The sequence below is a fragment of the Peromyscus maniculatus genome, chromosome 12, assembly GCF_049852395.1.
Source record: "Peromyscus maniculatus bairdii isolate BWxNUB_F1_BW_parent chromosome 12, HU_Pman_BW_mat_3.1, whole genome shotgun sequence".
NCBI classification, from domain to species: Eukaryota; Metazoa; Chordata; class Mammalia; order Rodentia; family Cricetidae; genus Peromyscus; species Peromyscus maniculatus.
Window position 1 is genome coordinate 65,445,817 of NC_134863.1, and position 18,823 is coordinate 65,464,639.

The following is an 18,823-nucleotide window of genomic DNA, read 5'->3' on the forward strand; positions in this document are numbered from 1 at the left end:
TGGAGTGATACTACTGATGGTGTATACTGTACTATGTAGCATATTATACCGCTTAATAAGAGCTATTTCTTTTAATAGGTACTAATATAATAAAAATAGGGTTATAAAAACAGATGATTGGAGTGCCAGTGATAGGTGTGATGGGATCAAGTAAAGTGCTTATAAACTTATAAAACAAACTTTTCTTTCTTTTTTTTTTTTTTGTTTTTGTTTTTTCAAGACAGTTTCTCTGTGTAGCTTTGCGCCTTTCCTGGAACTCACTCTGTAGCCCAGGCTGGCCTCAAACTCACAGGGATCCGCCTGCCTCTGCCTCCCGAGTGCTGGGATTAAAGGCATGCGATAAAACAAACTTTTCCTTGAAATGATCCTTAGAACACTAATGATCACTGTTTCTGAAATTACTTCTGAGATGATTATTTTTAGTTATTCTCTTTGCACTTCCTTTTGATCTCTTGGTCCGTCAAATTTCACTATATTCTTCATATTCTCTTTACTGTTCTCACTTAAACATTTTCCCATGGTCTCCCATTCTCCTGGATATACATTCTTTAATTGTCATTACCTCTTCTCTACATTAATCTCTGCTGTCACTGGCTGCTAAGTACCATTAGGGATTAGTTCAAAGGGTGTTACCTGTCCTTGCATAATAAAAGTGATAAAGGATAAATAAGAGCTGTTCTAGGAAAACAGATTTTTCCTTTGCTGTAAATCTTATATTTTTAAAAACCCTGTGTAAATACTGGTCCACTCTCCTCAACTCTTCATTCTACCCGTTTTTCAGCAAAACCAAACAGACCAAAGGTTTACTAACCTGAAGGTGAATCCTCTCTAAGAAGTCCTGCAGAGTCTTGGCACTCTCTCTTTTATTGCTTCTGGGCGCCTTTATTTTCTTGGGAGCTGCTTCCTCTTCTGAGATAACATCCACATAAATGAATTTGAAGTTCCCCACTTTATTGTTCAGCATCCCTGTCCACATTCCCATCGGTGTTTTACAGATAATGTCTATGATGTCTCCTTTCTAAGGACAAAAACAAATAGAAGTCAAATTCCACAGCACCACAATGCTTTGGTAATATGGACAAAGAACAGAACTGTAGGAATCTTCGAGGAAGGAAGGTACTGTGCTACAGGTCTTTAGAGACTACAGAAATAGATAGGAGTTCACTTCTTCAGTGACAGTGTTCACTATGGAGCAAAGAAAACACCAGCATGCTTGATGATGCTTTTCTTTTCCTTATCATATTAACTCACTAACTTACATTTGCAGAACAATATACATGGTATACATGTTAAATGTACTATTGTCTTATGCTTACTAAATATGTATTGGGTAAATAGTATGAGGCATCAGACTATTTCTTTAAGTGTTAAGTGACTTTTCTCTAGCCTAAATGAAGTTAAAGATGGTGTCAGAACTCAAACTCAAGTTTTGTGAGCTCAAAAAGAATCCCTTTTTATTCCCCCTCCTAAATCAATATTGAAACATGCTTCAATAAACCATCATTCAAACAGGCTATCTTAAAGGGGAAGGAAGACACTTGGACTCTGCCTATGATTTTAGCTCATCTGATATAGTTTATTTACAGTATAAAATAAGTCCATGTAAACTGTTTTTATCAAACTAAAGTAATGGGGAAAACTATCTCTCTGGCCTGGGTGGAGACCTAACTTTTCAAGGTACTCAAAATATAAAAGGATTTATCTGTTTGGTCTGGCCAATCATCTAGCCAAAGGACTAGGAAGTGGGTTCACCTTAAGCTGTGCTCAAGGCAGAAGAGAAATAACGAGCCCTTTAGTGAGCTAAAGAGCTATTGCTCCCTATAATTGTCACCTTCCTATAGCACTGCAGACAATTTCTCAAGTCTGTCTGAATTACTCAGAAAAACACAACTTTTTTCTTTTCATGCTCTTATCTTTTTCTAAGTGTGCCTTCCCTAATACTTTGCCTTCTTTCTTTCTCTGCAGTGCCCATCTCTACCATGTGGTTGCTTTTCTGCCATGTGGGTGACCTCCATGCAGAACGAACTCAAATGCCATGTCTTTCTCTGTTCCTCTTCTTCTTCCCTGTAGCTGGGAATACTTACAACGTGCTATGCTGTTTTTTTCTAAATTACAATAAAATTTTCTTAAATTTTGAGATCATTATTAATTCTTTTATTAATGGCACTAAGAATTTCATGTAAGGGCCTCAATTTCCCAGGTAACATGTTGTGACCTCATTGGGATTGCTCAAAATTTATGATAACATCAAAAGGAGATATTATATTGAATAAAATCCACAACGAAGTTTTCAGTGAAGCATGAACTAGGCAGATTGATATGGCAAAACCAAGTAGCATTTTGTGTATTCATATCTAAGACTACATTTAGCTGTAGAATGCAATTATTGGCAAGAGTAAAATTTCTCCTGGGGATATTTCTTTCTGAGGAAATTTCATTTCTAGGAAAATACATGCCTATTTTATGAGTCATATTTACACAAATAAGAATCATAGTTACTCTTTTGAGATACAACTTTACATCCCCAAGAGATGCTATAGATCCCAATATTTGCTACTTTTAAGGCTCTATCCTTAAAGTTATGCTTAAATCTATATTTTTATGCAAGTCTGTGAATGTATAATTGACATGAAACACAAATTTTATTTGCTATAGTAATATATAACTGAGTATGATTGTGATTGAAAGATATGATCTCTCTGATTTGGTATAGTATGTGTACTTGTCTGCCTTCTGGGTTTGGGTCTAGGTGTTTGCACTTTTCCCTGAGAGAATGTATTAACAGGTCAGACACCATCCACCTAGGAGACCAGCAATCTCCCTAGGAGCTCTAACAAGTTTCTAGGTGTGGCAGTTCTTCACTGGGTCTTTCCTGTCAGATTTTACACTGTGGTCTTGTACCTGGTAACTTTTAAACTTCTACATTTCAACAAAGTTAACAGATGACCCAAGCAAAGAATGTTTTCTTCCTCAGGAACTGTGGAATCTTTATTGTGTTCTATGAGAAATCAAGAAAAATCAACTTAATGGCACATAGGCATAGTTTCATAGGGATGTATTATGAACTATGTTCTACTAACACATGGGGGCTTTAAGAAGGACTTCAAATCCTAGGGAGATCATAGCAGAGCTGGCAACCTGACTTAGGCCAGGGGTATCCTTATGAAGAAAACAGCTGAGCCATACACAGGTTTATGACCTACAAAAACTGTGATTGAATTAATATATGTTATTGGAAGCCTCAGAGTTGAGGGTAATTTGTTGTAAGGTAAAATTTGGCGTGGGGTTATCAATTAGAAAAGTGCTCTGGTTACACAATACAACGCAGTTAGAAAGAACTGGAGTTGCCCAGCCACATCTGGATCCCCAAGCCTTTGCTCTGCTGGGTTCCTGCCCCATAGTTCTGTCTTCTCTCCCTCTCTTTGCTCCATTATTTTTAATCTAGCTGGAATCAGGTGGGCACGACTAGCTGATGACCTCTGAGAGTTTCAGAGTTCAGAAAAAAGCAGACAATTTATCTCTCTCCCACAGACTCTACGCTTGTATTATCTTATACTAATGGCCACAGTAGACTGATCCCTCTCACCCCCTCTCACACTAAGTTCAAATTCTTCCCATTGGGGGCCGGTCCAGCCTACTACGAGAAGAACATACTTCCTGCAGTCCCTAAAGTATATCGTGCAACTAGCATTGACAAACCAGGAAGCACATGTAATGTGGGCCCACCTTGATTTTGAGGGAGTCGGTGTCGTAAGGACTTGGTGTGAAGTCTGTGTGCACTCTGGCCCGGCCACAGAACGGCCCTGAGTAGGGGCTGTCGTCATCCAGCCGGAAACTGTCCCTGTTACTTGTTCCATCTGAACAGCTCGTTACTCCACCTGGTGAAGGAAAGGTTCACAGTTCTCATGGAAGGTTCTCAGCCTCCTGCACCTTGTCTGAAACTGGAGCAATGGATGTCAGCCTCTTCAAGCCCCTCATCAAACTCCTTCAGTAGCTCACTCTTCTGAGCTAGCCCTGACTCTTTTCCCTACCAGTCTGGATACGCTCCTCAATCCTATTCCAATACCATCTCATTTTGAACTCGATGATCTGAGCTAGCTTAAAGGGCAGTAGGCAGTGCCCAATTGCTGCATTAGAGCAAGGCACAGGTTCAAAACTTGACCTAGACAGATAATTTCATACTCAAAAACTAAGATAGAATTTGATGGACACGGTTTAATTATTATGTATTATTATTGATCATAAATGCCCAACACATGACACTTCAGGGTTCCCTATAACTTACATAATTGTAATAAACATCCTCTCCAGAATTATGAATGTGTACAAAGACTGTGAGAGAGAACTTACAAAGGTGATGCGTTTGCTTGTCATGGGGTGGAGAGGAAGATTGCCCAAATATCTGAACCTCCATGCTATACTAATCTGCCTGTATACTCGCTTTCTGGTCCCCTTCCTTTCTGGTCTTGAACTTCAGGTGTAAGAAAACAAAACAGAACGAAGCAAACAGGAGGAAGCATTCCCTTCTGCTCCAGGTTGTTTCCTTTCTGTGGTGTCAATCCTGTTACCAATGGAAAGGCCTCCTTGTTCCTCCCTCTCCCTCAGTCTCCTCACTTCCTCCTTCAGACTGACCCTTTGCTGCTGGGGGAGGCAACAGATGCAGCTGCAGTTTCACTAGGATGCATTATGAAATGAGCTAAAAAGTCCTACAGGACATTCCACGTTGTGTGTGAACAGAAATGTGGCATGTAAGTGGGACACCATCTCCCCATGCCTCCCTTCTGGATGAAAGTGTGGGTGCAGGCTTTGCCTCATGGGTTCGAGTAATAAAATTCTTCCCACATTTAGTATCACAAGTTGAATGTGAAAACTTCCAGCAGAATGGTTACTTATGAAATCTGAATCACACACACACACACACACACACACACACACACACACACACACTACATCCTCCAACTGTTTCTGCGTTAGTTTTTCACCACAAAATAACTGTCCTACAGCTAATATGAGTAAAATTGAGGATATTTAAAATACAGGCTTTTTGGAAGCCATCTTCAAATAACAGAAGTAGTTGACTGCAAAGGAAAAGGAAAATAAACTTTGCAGTGACATTTGAAAGTCCTGAAGAGACTGGAGGGAAGCTAACAGTTTACATATAGAAAGACATAAGGCCCCAGCACCATCAGTACTTTCTTGTAGCTGTTGTAGCAGAAACACGTGACTGAATCTTGTGTAATGACCTTGTAGACAAATATCAGTGTTGACTCAGCAATCCTTCCAGCTGCCTGCTAATCCTCTTTCCCACCCGACTGGTGACATATCTATCATGTGGTATTTAGTCATTGCTTCAGTCTCTACTTACTTATGGTAAATTCAAATGACAGAACTGAGGCAAATGTCCTGCACTTTGCAGAAAATGAGGAAATTTTTAAAAAGAAAGAAAGGAAAAGGAAGAAGAAGAGGAGGAGTGGGAGGAATGAGAGGGGGAGAGAAGATGGGACAAAGAGAGAAAGGAAAAAGCAAAGAAGGAAGATAGAAATAAAACAGAATTTTACTTCTCGATTTCAAATAATTTTCTATCTTTTGACTCAAGATAACACCAGGTTTCCTGAGCATACAATTTTGACATCAGGTTTAATTATCAATACAATTTTTTGAGGCATTTTCACAAGAGCCCTGCAGGCTATAATGTCAACGTATACTATCCTATGTGTCACAATCAATAACTGCATGGTTATCCCATGTACCCAGCCTCTTCAACTTCTCTATCATCAAATGTCTTCATCTTTGTTTCTAACCTGGTAAACAACCTCAGGCTGACCATGCATTGTTTTTTAACTGGTTTAACTCAGGCTTCATTTCTTAGATGTCACCCCTTATGCATCAGCCTTACTTGAAGAACTCTGCCCACTGTAGAGGCTATCCATAGAGTCGCTGGGTTTGAGGGAGATCTTCTCTGTATGTGTTCCAATCATGGGATCACTGTTCCGATATGGGAGGGCTTCCTCTCCATTTTCCTCCTCCTTCAAAACAAAACATATCAGAGGTTAAGTGTACAGATCAGATTTCCATGGAGATGTTCACTGTTCGCACTGACTCTACAAGCAAGACACATTTAAACAATAAAAGACTCATGAATACATCAGCATAAAATATGAGAGTCATTAATCTTCAGTTCATTTTCTAGGAAAACAGTTTAGAGGATATTTGGAAAAATTCCCTAGATGAGACATCGTTTAGTGTGGAATTCAACTGCAATTATAATGGTCTGTTTTTGAAAATAAAGATGAATATCATATCAAGATTATTTAATCAGAAATGTTAGCCGTGTTGGCATCAGCGCTTTGTCTAAAGTGCAGTTACTTCTTCATGTTCTCGCTCTTATCTGTTCGCCACCATTACTAATCCTTTGAGATCTGATACTACAGGTTTGAGCTCTGCACATTTGTTTCATGTCAGTTATTTGCACGCTACCAGATCACTAGATATGAATAAAACATGCTCACTTTGCAATTCTAAAGCAAGCCTTATTTCAGGAGCTTTACAAATCTCATACTGTGCTTGCCACCTACTCAAGTGAAAAGCAAATCTTGCATAAAATTAGAAAAGACAGACAATTTCAAAACAAATTACATTTCCTTGAAAACATCTCAAATGTTTGCCATTTTTAGAAAGTTTGGACAAAGCCTATGAATTTCTTAATACTCATCACATTGTAATTCAATAGTCTTATTTTTGAGCATTACTGAGCATTGATAAAACTTCATAATAAACATAGACTTAGTTTGATTCTCTACTTTTATCTATTCTTTATTCATTCAGTTATTCAGGGAATGTTTATAAAGCACAGCCTAGATACCTGCCACCTTTCTAAAATCTGTGGCTACTCTAATAAACAAGATCACAGATGAAAGGTTTTTGCTCTAACAAATGATGTTCTAGTCTCAATGGGTGAGGCATACTTTATAAGCTTTATATATCTTTAAGGAAGTTGGACATATGTACATGGAAATATTAGCATGAGGCATATAAGTATTGTAAAGGAGATAAATCTATAATTTGAGGGAACCAGTAAATTGGGCAAGAATGAAAAAGGTTAGTTTATTTAGGTGAAATGAATTCCAAAGACTTCAATTATAAGGAAGAAAATGCCCAGAATCTACTTGAAAATGTATGAAGATAACCTTTTAGAAGATGTTGGCCTGAATTATGAGAAAACAGCACTTTGTTTTCTTCTGAAGATACTTTTCTAAGCCAAAGGAAAGATAAGAACAAAACTAAACTCATAATTAGCCTTGGGTGTTCAGGCCAATGTCATGAGAGAAAGGAGGGAATTGCATATTACCTCAAAGCAGTGGTTGAGAGCCAATTCATGAAGAACACTGTAGACCACTGTGGTAGCCATGGGAACATGACACCTAGATCTTAATGTGTGTTGTGAGAAGCACATGAACCTTGGGTTGGACACTGAATGCTATGATTCCAAATTGTTTGTCATCTCCCCAAACTCAACATGTGCATTAAATTTCCACTGTGAGGTATCCTAAAAGGGGAAACTTAATCTGACTTTGGTGTTTAGAGGCACAGCCAGTCTGACTTTGCTGTTCAGAGGCATGGCCTTTGGGAGGTGATTGGGATTAGACAGGTCATCATAATAGGGCCTCCCCAACTGGATATTGGTGGCTTTACTAACAAATGGATAGACACTAAAACATCTACACATATACTGCATTTGTCACTGTGTGATAACCTCTGTTGCCTTGTAACTCTGCCACCAAAAAGGTCATCACGAGATGTGGCGACCCAATCTTGGGTCATAACTGTGACCCCAAATAAGGCTGTCTGTGAATAATAACCAGTCTTTTGTGTTATGCCATTAGCAACAGAAATAGGACTAACACACCCTAGTGGTTCCAGTTATTTCCCTTTGTATCTACCTGTGTGTTTGCACTGAAGCCAGACCCTCACTGCCTCTCAGTAGCTGAATACTTACCAATAACGTTTGTGCCTGTTCTGGTGAGGAGAACAAAGGAGCTCATCTAGTGGGAAGTTTTGGTTCAAAATCCCCACAGATCTAACCAAAACGTTCTCAGAAGAGAGTTGAAAAGAGAAACTCTGATACTTTTCTTCTCTCCCTCTCTTTTTATAGATGTCAGCCTTGTATTGCCATTGCAAGGCTTGCCTTATGCACTTCCACTTCTTAAGAGTTCACAGGTGCTGAGAGTTGGCAGCACACCTTTAATCTCAGCACTCAGAGGCAGAGGCAGGTGGATCTCTGTGCGTTTGAGGCCAGCCTGATTTACAAAGAGAGTTCCAGGACAGTTGGGCTGTTACACAGAGAACCCCTGTCTCAACAAACAAAACAACAACAAAGAGTTCACAGGCATTTCCCTAGGTAATCCTTGGTGTTTCTTTCATGTCTTGGAGGTCTGCTCCACAGAGGACCAGCTAGAGGACACTGTAATGAAGGAATCCTTTACAAGACATTCTGAAGTTTTAATCTGGGGCCTGATGGGCCCTGTTCCTGCCTTTCAGAGATCTTTTCACACTTTCTTGTCCAGAAAGGATCTTATTGGAGAGACAATCGACAGGACTTAAAGGTGGCTGTGGTAATGCAGGCAGGGGAGGCTAGCGACTTGGTTTAAATCAGGGACAATTTGAATAGAAAAAATAAAGTTTTTTCCCCAAGACAGGGGTTCTCTGTGTAGTTTTGGTGCCTGTCCTGGATCTCACTTGGTAGATCAGGCTGTCCTCGAACTCACAGAGATCCACCTGGCTCTGCCTCCCAAGTGCTGGGATTAAAGGCGTGTGCCACCACTGCCCGGCTCAAAAAAATAAACTTTTAAGTATTCTTTGGACATTAGAAACAAGAGGATAATAATGATTATATTATGATGTGTAATGATAATTATGTTCAAAGTGGGAGAAAGAATTTGGAGTGATTCTTATTTCCCCTTACTTTTTCTTTGGCATCTAGAATCATGAAAGTATGATCTTTTGCCACTGGAAATAATAGATGAGAAATAATTGTTTACTGATAGAAATGTTGAGAATTTCAAATTTTTAATATGCATAGGTTGTGGTATCTATTGGACATTTCTGTGATACCATCAAATTTGATTTAATATAACAAGTAAGCGAAGAAGTCATATCTAGCGATACTTTGAAAAACAGTGGCATAACACTATCTAAGATCACAAAAGAGGAGAGGGTATATTAATGGAGCATCCCGTATTTTTAGAAGCCTTAAGAAGACTTAACATTTAGAGAGAGGGAAACAAAAGCAAAGCCAAGAAGAGTTCTGTGAAAGAGAAAAGTTCAAAGAATGCTCAAAGAAACAAATAGAAAAATTTGCATGTAAACATGTCATCACATGTGTCTATAGCTAAAAAGCAAAGTGTCATTGTGTTTGGCAACAAAGGGGTTATCACTATTGTGATAGTATTCTGGGGACAGAATTCAAGTAGAGGAGGGCTGAAAGAGAAAATGGGCATAAGACCTATGGACTGACAATATAGACCTGAAAGTTTATGCATACACTTTAGATTTATGATCTGTATGTTTATAACAATATTGAGTATGATGGTGAGGTGACTTTAAACATTGCTGCCAAGGCAATGTAATGGGGAAAGAAGAGTTTTCAACAAGTGAAGCTGAGTCAACTAAATATTTCCATAAAAAAAAGGAAGTTTTACTCCCCCGAAACACCAGATAGAATATCTAACCACAAATGGCTCTTACACTAAAATTTAAGAGCTAAAATTGTAAAGCTGTAAGGAGAAAGGCAGAAGTAATCTTCATTACATTGTGTTAAGCAATATTTCAACTATGATGCCAAAAGCAAATAGCAAGAAAAAAAGAAATTGGACTATTATAAAATTATAAATATTTGGGATACAAAGAATGCAATAAAAATGAAAATATGATGCACAGAATAATAGAATATACATTTAGAAGTCATATAATGGATAAAAGACTCATTCAGAAATTATATAAACATTTAAGACTTATTAAATGACAATAACCAAATATTAAAAAGCTGACAAAATATTTAAATAGACGTTTTCTGAAGAGAAATAGATAGAAACAACAAGCACATTAAAAGATCTCAGTATCATCCATTAGAAGAAAAACATAACTGAAAAATTACAGTGTGAATCTACTTCATCTGCACTAATGGCTGATACTTAAAAAAAAATACCACAAGCTGACATGATACAGAAACATTGGAGCCACTTACATATTTATATCGGCTAAGTAAAATTATGCATAGTTTTGGGCAAGCAGTTACCAGCTTCTCAAAATATTAGATGTAGATTTACCATACATCAAAAAGAAACAAAAAATATTTTCATACAAAGAATCACACACAAGTGTTTACAGCAGCATTAATTATATTATGTCCAAAGTAGAAACAGCCTAAATACCCACCAGTAGATGTGGAAAATGTAGACTACTTATAAATGAAATAGTATATGGTAATAAGAAGGCATGAATTACAGGTGCTTGCTTACAACTTAAACAATATACTATTCTTCACACGCTAGATGTGTGGATTTTTTTCTTTAAAATGGGAGTAATAATCATTTAAGAACCATACAACTGGGCCAAGCAAATAGCTCAATGGGTAAAGGCACTTGTTGAGCATGCCCGAGGATTTGAGTTTGATCCAAGGAACCCATGTAAAAGTTGAAGAGAGAGAATAGACTGAAAAGTTGCCCTCTGATGTCTGTGTGCACCCTGTGGCACTCATGAACAAAAGAATACAGTTTTCTTTCTTTCTTTCTTTCTTTCTTTCTTTCTTTCTTTCTTTCTTTCTTTCTTTCTTTCTTTCTTTCTTTCTTTCTCTCTCTCTCTCTTTTCTTTCTTTCTTTCTTTCTTCCTCTCTTTCTTTCTTTCTTTCTTTCTTTCTTTCTTTCTTTCTTTCTTTCTTTCTTTCTTTCTTTCTTTCTTTCTTTCTTTCAGAACTACAGAACTTCTGGGTATGACAGTAGAAGGAAAAAATATGTCTAAGTGCTTCATAAAGCACCAAATAGTCTAGATCTAGGGAAAGAGCCGACTGACTATGTTACAAAAAATATAAAAATATCGAGAAAATATACTTACTTTTTCCTCAGAAAGGGCTTTGATGTATTTTTTCCCCACTTTCTTCTTCATTGTCCATGAAATAGTCCTCATTTTTTTACCTAGATTTGCTCCATTATTTGAAGTTTTCTTTTGTTCTTCACTTCCATTTGTTACTTCCCCTTCATGGACCTGGTGTAGAATGATTTACAAAAGATGAAATGATCATAAGGAAGGATCATTTGTTTGGGTTGAGTGTTTTTCAGTGCTAGGGATTTCAAATGCTAGGCATGCGCACCACATCAAAACCCTGTGTCCAACCCTAAGAGCACTCATTGATACTCTCCTTAGAGAAAATCCAAGTTTGGATTTTTTTTTGTGTGTGTGATCATTCTGTGCTCTACACATTCTGGGTATAACATGTATTGTTAAACATTTCTAGCTGGCTACCTGCATAAGAAACTTGTTCAAAAGTTCTCATCTTTGCATGTGAAATTCCTTGAGAAATTCAGCTATGGCTTAATAGCTTTATTAAACAATCATTTTAGTTATTGTTTTTGAGATGACAAAAATAGAAAGTGATTACAGTTATATGATGGGAGGTATTTTAATGGAGGGATTAGAAGATCCTTTATCACCCTTCCGTGATGGAAGAGCATTACAGTAGCCTCTTGTGTCTCAAAGGGATTGGCATGGTCATTGTGATTTTTAAAGAAGTTTGGAGGTTAGCTAAATCAGTTGAAATCTACAATGTTTTATCTGACTGGGTGTGTATGCATGCTCATTATTCACGTTAAGTAATAATAAATAGTATCTGTCTCAACACTAATAAATCTTCACATAATTCATAGATTGTGTATATATAACAATTAAGTCTTTTATTTGGTTTGCTGTTACCATATGCTCATTAATAATCTTCCCGATAAAGCAGTGATTTCTTCTCTGACTCAGAAAAAAAAAAAACATAAGTATTGGTGTTGGCCTACAAAGCTCAACAGCATAGCATAAATCCATGTGGTAAGATACAATTAATGATGGGAAACGTCTCTGTAGTGATCTTAAATACTTTAGTATGAAAGTTTAACCACATAATTAACATTATTGTTAATCAATATTGTTTATAAAATATGTGTTACATCATATAGAATCTGTGTAAAATAACATTTTATGAACTTACACTTATCTACTTATCAGATAACAAAACAGCATCTTCAACATTTGGGGACAGTTTGTTTTAACAAGTCATTTATGGTGATTCTGACTCACAGATGTACACCAGAACTTGAAAGACACGGCAACAAAATATTGCCATGGCTGTGCATCTGCTTCACTTTACAAGGTTCTCACTAAAGTTTGGACATGCTTTTGCCTTGACCATCTCTAAACTGCCACAGATTTCACAAGCTATCCAGGTTTCCAATTAACATAGAGTAACAGGAAAGAACTTATCTGATTTGTCATTCTCCATGCTTGTCCACACTTCCTGTTGTTTTACCTGGTTTATTCCTCTTCTCTGCCCTTATTTTATTTGACAATTTGATTGCTCTTTTAGTGGTTATCTGCATTTCCCATGTGATATGTGTTCCATGAGAATAAAGGCTTTCTCTGTATGCTTCATTCCAGTCTCAAGAGTACTTCAAGGCATGTTAACTGTTGCTCAGTATCCTCTAAATAAATGAAATTCCCGATGTGGAAATTTGAGGCAGTTTCCCCCATCCCCTGAAGGACATATTTGGATTAGATGTTCTTGGTACCTCACATGTTCAAGCAATGAACTATGAAGGTCATCTGCTTTAGTACTGCCCACCATGCTTGATAGGTGGATGGCCAGTCATTCCCAGAACATAAAAAATGATGGGAAACTTCTGATTAGTGAGCTTGAATATTTTAATATGAGAGTTTAACCACATAGTTAACATCATTATTAATCAATATTATATTTTGCTTCATATCTTACCCCAAATTGCCTATGATAAATACGAACGGACAGCCAATTTAAACCCTCATTGCACATTATTAATTTCTACATTCAAGGTTATAAAGGCAGAGTCTTTGCTTAATTCCAAATACCAGAATAAAATATAATTTGGAGGCACTCAAATTTTAATTAGCCTTTTTCTTTTCTCTTCTCTTTGCTTAAACTTTCTTGTTTTAATTGTAAAATTATTTTACTAACTGAAATAAACATAAAAGTATATTATGTAGTTAAAATCGATATTGTTACTATTATTTAGGCTTAAAATAATGAAATAAAGTTTTGGTTTTTGCCATCATAATTTACAGAGGCTGCAGAGAAAGTGTCTCCATATATGTTAAATTAGTTTTCTTTTCTGTGAAGTTCTCCATAGCCTGAACTAGATTTCCAGTTAGAACCCATACATCTGTTGATGTCATCATCATCTTAAGTGATATTGCTGCCAGGCTCCAGGCCTTATGAAGTGAGCATTATCATCCTTCCTTACAACACTACTCTGGGGTAGCTAACAGAAACCCTGTCATTGTGTTAGTATCTGTGGAAAGGAGGAAGAATTGATACTGGGTTTCTGAAAAACGGGAGACTACTTTATCAGCTCTGCCAAACGCTTTAGCAAATTACAAGGCCATTGCTACTTATTCCAATGACAGTGAATGAGCTTGAGATACTTTGATAGGCTTGTTAAAAACCATATAGCAGAATACAGCTCAGAATACACATGTACATACACACATACATAAATAAATGTCTATACATATATGTGTGTGAGCCCATATATAATTGTATTTAGTCACCCATAAATGTAGAGAGAGTAAAAAGGGATTGCAGTGGTTGGTGTTTACAATCAATTTGGCAAGATCTAGTGTCACTTAGGGAATAAAGCTCTGTGCATGCTTGTGGGGGATGGTCTTGATTATAGAGTTGAGATGAGATGAGCCACCCACTCTAGCCACTGTCCTTGGCTGGGCTTTATAAATGGAGAAAGGAAACTGAGCATTCATTCATTGCTCTCAGCTTCTTGGCTATGCATATGATATGACTTGCTGCTTTACGCTCCTACATCTTTGACTTCCCCACCATGATGGACTGTAATCCTTAACTGTGCTCTGAAACAAACCCATTCTCCCCGGAGTTGGTTTTTGGCAGGGTATTTTATCCCAAGAGCAGGAAAAGAAACTAAGACAGGGATGTGTGTGTGTGTGTGTGTGTGTGTGTGTGTGTGATGGCTTATGTATATATATTACATAAATCAACAGAATATATTATACATATAGGTATATGTTAATGGATATACTAAAAATAATATATGAAATTTTATTTTAATTTACTTTATTTAGAATATCCCTTTCTGAAATAAAAATAACATATTATATATAGATGCATCTGTATGTAAGATTTATAGAACCTCTTTATCTAAAAGCAACTATTAGTGAGTTCACTGAGTTAAGGTCAGGGTGAGGATTAGGTCTAAATATGTGCCGCATTCTTCATTTTCTCGATGAGACTCCTTCCCATTACTTAACTGGTTACGGGACCTTTCCTTAGTCCCTCATCCTGGGTGGCACCTAGTAAATAAGATTGTATGACAAGGTGACCGATGTTAAAGTCAGAGATGAAGTTGGGTTCTACCTTCATCATTTGTTAACTCTGTAGTAGAAATACATTGTGCTCAGGAAACTCAACTGCTGTGGGATGTTCTGTATGTCAAATGTGTTGCTCTGATTGGTTAATAAATAAAACACTGATTGGCCAGGAGCCAGGCAAGAGAAAGTATCGGCAAGACAGGGAGGAGAAGAATTCTGGGAAGTGAAAGGCTGGGTCAGAGAGACACTGCCAGCTACCGCCATGACAAGGAAGATGTAAGGTACTGGTAAGCCACACAAGCCATGTAGCAAAATATAGATTAATAGAAATTGGTTAATTTAAGATATAAGAACAGTTAACAAGAACCCTGAGCCATTAGGCCAAACAGTTTAAATAATATAAGCGTCTGTGTGTTTATTTTATAAGTGGGCTGTTGGATTGCTGGGGCTTGGCGGGACTTGGAGAGAAAACCCTCTAGCTACACTCAACAGTCAAATTGAAACACCAATAGTTCCCAAATAGATAAGTAAATTGGTAGCACTATATGTCCCTCATGACAAGCACTCAATTAACTATAGCTGTCATTGGCACTGCTATTATTATTATCTACCAAATTAATGTTATGGTGAGCTTTGTTTAGGACATATACAAAGTGTGCATAGTTTACAAATATGCATGTAATGCTAAGACATTTAATGCATGCACTAGAAGTGACAGAGTTTAGTGGAGTAGCCACATGCTCATCTTATCAGAATGACCATCAAGCACATTTAACAACAAGTTAGCATGCTGTCAACTCATGCATGTGTATTGCTTTAGCATGGAAATGCTCAGGAGACTTGGAATTGTCAATGTAACTTTGAATTATAATGATCTTTAAGTTGTAACTAACTTTAAATTCATGTTCTGCCCAAATATTGAGTAGGTTTTTTAGATAGCTCTTAATGCCCAACATGGTACTAGGCCTTAATTGCTCATTTATTTCAAAATTCTGTGTAAGTATACATGACTTGAAAAATGTATTTAATTTCCTTACCTAACATTATAAACTTTTATAATATGCTATCATAATGTTCATAAAGATAGAATAAAATACTAACCTCAGTTGAGTCATCAGATTTTGATGTGGAATTATTCCGAAAACGATCAAAATTCCCAAAACTGCTGCTGCGCTGTAAAATTGGAAAAGGAAAAGAAATGTTAAGGTTTGTGACTTTCACAACTGAAAGTAATAAATTTATTACAGCCTCTCAGAAATGCATTTTGAATATGTAGGCTATGAAAAGTTCTTCTCTGGGCTCTCAAAAGACATTGAAGGCATAAATATTATTCATATTTTTATACTAAAACTTATAAAATGTCTTCCTTTGATTTGTGTAATAGTGGTTAAGACCTTGGTTAATTTTTTAAAATTTATTTATGGTATTACTTAATCTCTTGACACAGCAACTGGAGCCTCTGAAGATTCTAAACCAAGCCACTTTAAAGAAGCTGAACACTAACTTATTTGCTCTAGGAAAGGACAGGCAGTATTTACTAACCAAGCTGGCAACCAATAAACATCCATCAACAATGAAACACACCAGGCGTCTGAGTTATCTTTCTTCTGCCTCCTGAGTTTGCTTAAAAACAAAATTAACGCAAATGCACTTCCCACTAGTAAGTTTTGTTAGCTTTACCTTCTCTGCTGGTAACCAGAAAGAGAGTACATAGACATAGACGTGGGCCTATTAATAAACTTAACACTTACGCATACACAGTGTGAGCTCGAGAGTAACACTGAATTTCTTCACATTTCACATGGAATTGCACTGAGATCCCAGTGCCCATCCCCCATTGTGCAGGGCAGCTTCCCTCACTGATTTCAAGGACAAGCTCAACATGTTATCAGCAGACTAAAATTTATATTCTCATGTAAATTCACTCTAGGTAGGTAATTATAAATAGCCTTAAGATGCTTCGAAGTAAATGGCCCTCCTGAATACATTCTCAAAATTCTTCAAAATCACTGATTCAAAAAATTGACTTTCTCACTATCAATTTGATTTTATGCATTGTTTAGGATGGCAGGTATCTAATCTTATGGTTTGTGTGCATGTGCATATGTGCGTGAGTACGTGCATGAGTGTGTGTGTGTGTGTGTGTGTGTGTGTGTGTGTGTGTGTACCTATAAATCCAAAGAAGATATCTTTTCATTATACCTCATTTCAAGGAAATCTGCTTTAGAAATGAATAGATTTTACTGAAAAGGTAACCTAGTAATTTGAAAAAAGGTCAATAGCAGTAGTGAGTAATCTACATAATTTCTACTTGTCTACTCAGAAATCAGAGTTCACTTTAACCAGAGAATCCAAGTTCTTAGACACATCTCTCACCACCAATTGCCTTTAAAACTCCTTATTTCCATTATAAACTGAGTTGAAATAAACAGATCCTGGACATGTAGCAAGTGGTAAGTCTGATAGACATTGTGCTCTAGAATATTGCTCCAAGAATGATCGCAGTAGCAAAGTGCCTTTTGCTGACTTACATGCCTCCTCTATTGAACAAGCCCACAGCTCTTCTTGCTTGTGGTGAGAGGAGAGCTGAGATAGCTGAAATTGTGTTCCACAGTGGAAAATACCAAGTCACCTCATACAGAGCTTACCAAACTAGAGATCTACCAGGAACGTGAATCACTTTGACTTGCCTAGTAGGTGTTTCCATCAGACCATCAATGATCTGAGATTAGAAGGAAGTGAGGGAACTATTGTCCCTGCTTACACATGAGTACATCAAGGACATCTATTACCCCATGGTATACTTGAGACATTCTTATGGCCTACTAGATCGTAGGCCTGTGGCAATTTAGTAGCCTCTATCCAGCCTGATGCTGCCTATTACATATTAATGAGAGTTACAAAAATGCCTCCCACTACTAGATAATGGGGCCTGCTGTATGGGAGGGCACAGAATAAATTCACTTCAGCATTTCTCTACACTATATTCTTCCATTAAGTAATCAATAGCTACCACCTTTTAAAATTAATTCTGCCCCCATTATACCAATAAAGAAAAGCAGGTATAGGAATAGTGGTTTTAGCTTAAAAAAAAAAAATCTTTGGGTTTTGTCAGTACTATCAGTACTAATCTCTCAACAACTTTGAAGTAGAGGAGTCTGTCTGTCAATCCTAAGGTTCTCTTAAGAAGCAAATTTCAGTATTTACTTAAAAGGGCACTTAACATATTTCATTATCCAGTCTGAAAGTTAGTTACTGTTCAAGAAGATGGTTTCAGAATATATTTATAGGTTATAGCTTATGTCAGAAAGGAGTTAATACCTATAGACATGGAGTGGATTTATAATTTCTGCTGTCAAGTTTTATAGTGAAAAGGTAAAATATGTGGAAGCAAAGTCTGCTTCCTACATAGTAGTCTTTTTTCATTAAGAAATTTTTTATTCATTTTACATTACAACCACAGAGACCCCTCTCTTCCCTCCTCCCGCTCCCCAGCCTCCCCCCAACCCGCCCCTATTCAATAGTAGTCTTTAATAAATGAGACTATGTTTGAATATTCACAAATTTGTATTATAATGTAATCGTTGTGCAGATACTAGTTAGTGGCAGAAGCTTCGATCAAGATAAAGCAATTACACGAAGAACTGTCTCTGGAAAAAGCAGCTTGAATTAAAAAAAAGCAAGTCACATGTTAGATAATATTTGATAAAGGTAGCATTAGATCATGTTTGCTTTTTAGATTGTGTGTAAGTATATTCAAGGGCTTGGAGTGTAGCCCAAAGTAGAACACATGCTTTACATGTTCAGTGTCTTAGGTTCAAACCCAGCTAGCTCAACCCCAGAAAAATTCAGTACATAGTCCTTCTTATCTGCTTAGAAAATCACTTATAAAAGGGCAAAACAGCTGTGGAGGGAAATTTGTCAACATCCTATAAATTTTCATATATATTTATATTTTGTCATGGCAAGTAAATTTCTAAATTTCTGCATATGAATGAATACATATATACATACACATCACATTCATTGTAATACTTTACTCCAAAACCCATAAACCCCAATATTCATCAAGAGGACACTAAATGAGTAGCATGTGTATGTATCAATGGAAAAATAGTGACATTCATCTGTGCCTAATTCAGTAGAACGAAAAGAACAAAACAAAGAAAGGTATCCAGAACAGGCTACCATGAATCTA

At 37.0% G+C, this 18,823-nt stretch overlaps 1 protein-coding gene across 1 annotated transcript in view; it reads right to left on the reverse strand.

Annotated features, from left to right (window-relative positions):
- Samsn1 (SAM domain, SH3 domain and nuclear localization signals 1) overlaps positions 1 to 18,823 on the reverse strand; it is a 49,755-nt gene that overhangs the window by 16,202 nt on the left and 14,730 nt on the right. The window contains exons 2-6 of the mRNA XM_006983596.4: positions 15,727 to 15,798; positions 11,110 to 11,259; positions 5,897 to 6,026; positions 3,727 to 3,878; positions 812 to 1,018 (exon numbers count right to left, since the gene is read on the reverse strand). Coding sequence (XP_006983658.1) covers positions 812 to 1,018; positions 3,727 to 3,878; positions 5,897 to 6,026; positions 11,110 to 11,259; positions 15,727 to 15,798 — 711 coding nt within the window. The remainder of the gene's footprint in view (positions 1 to 811; positions 1,019 to 3,726; positions 3,879 to 5,896; positions 6,027 to 11,109; positions 11,260 to 15,726; positions 15,799 to 18,823) is intronic.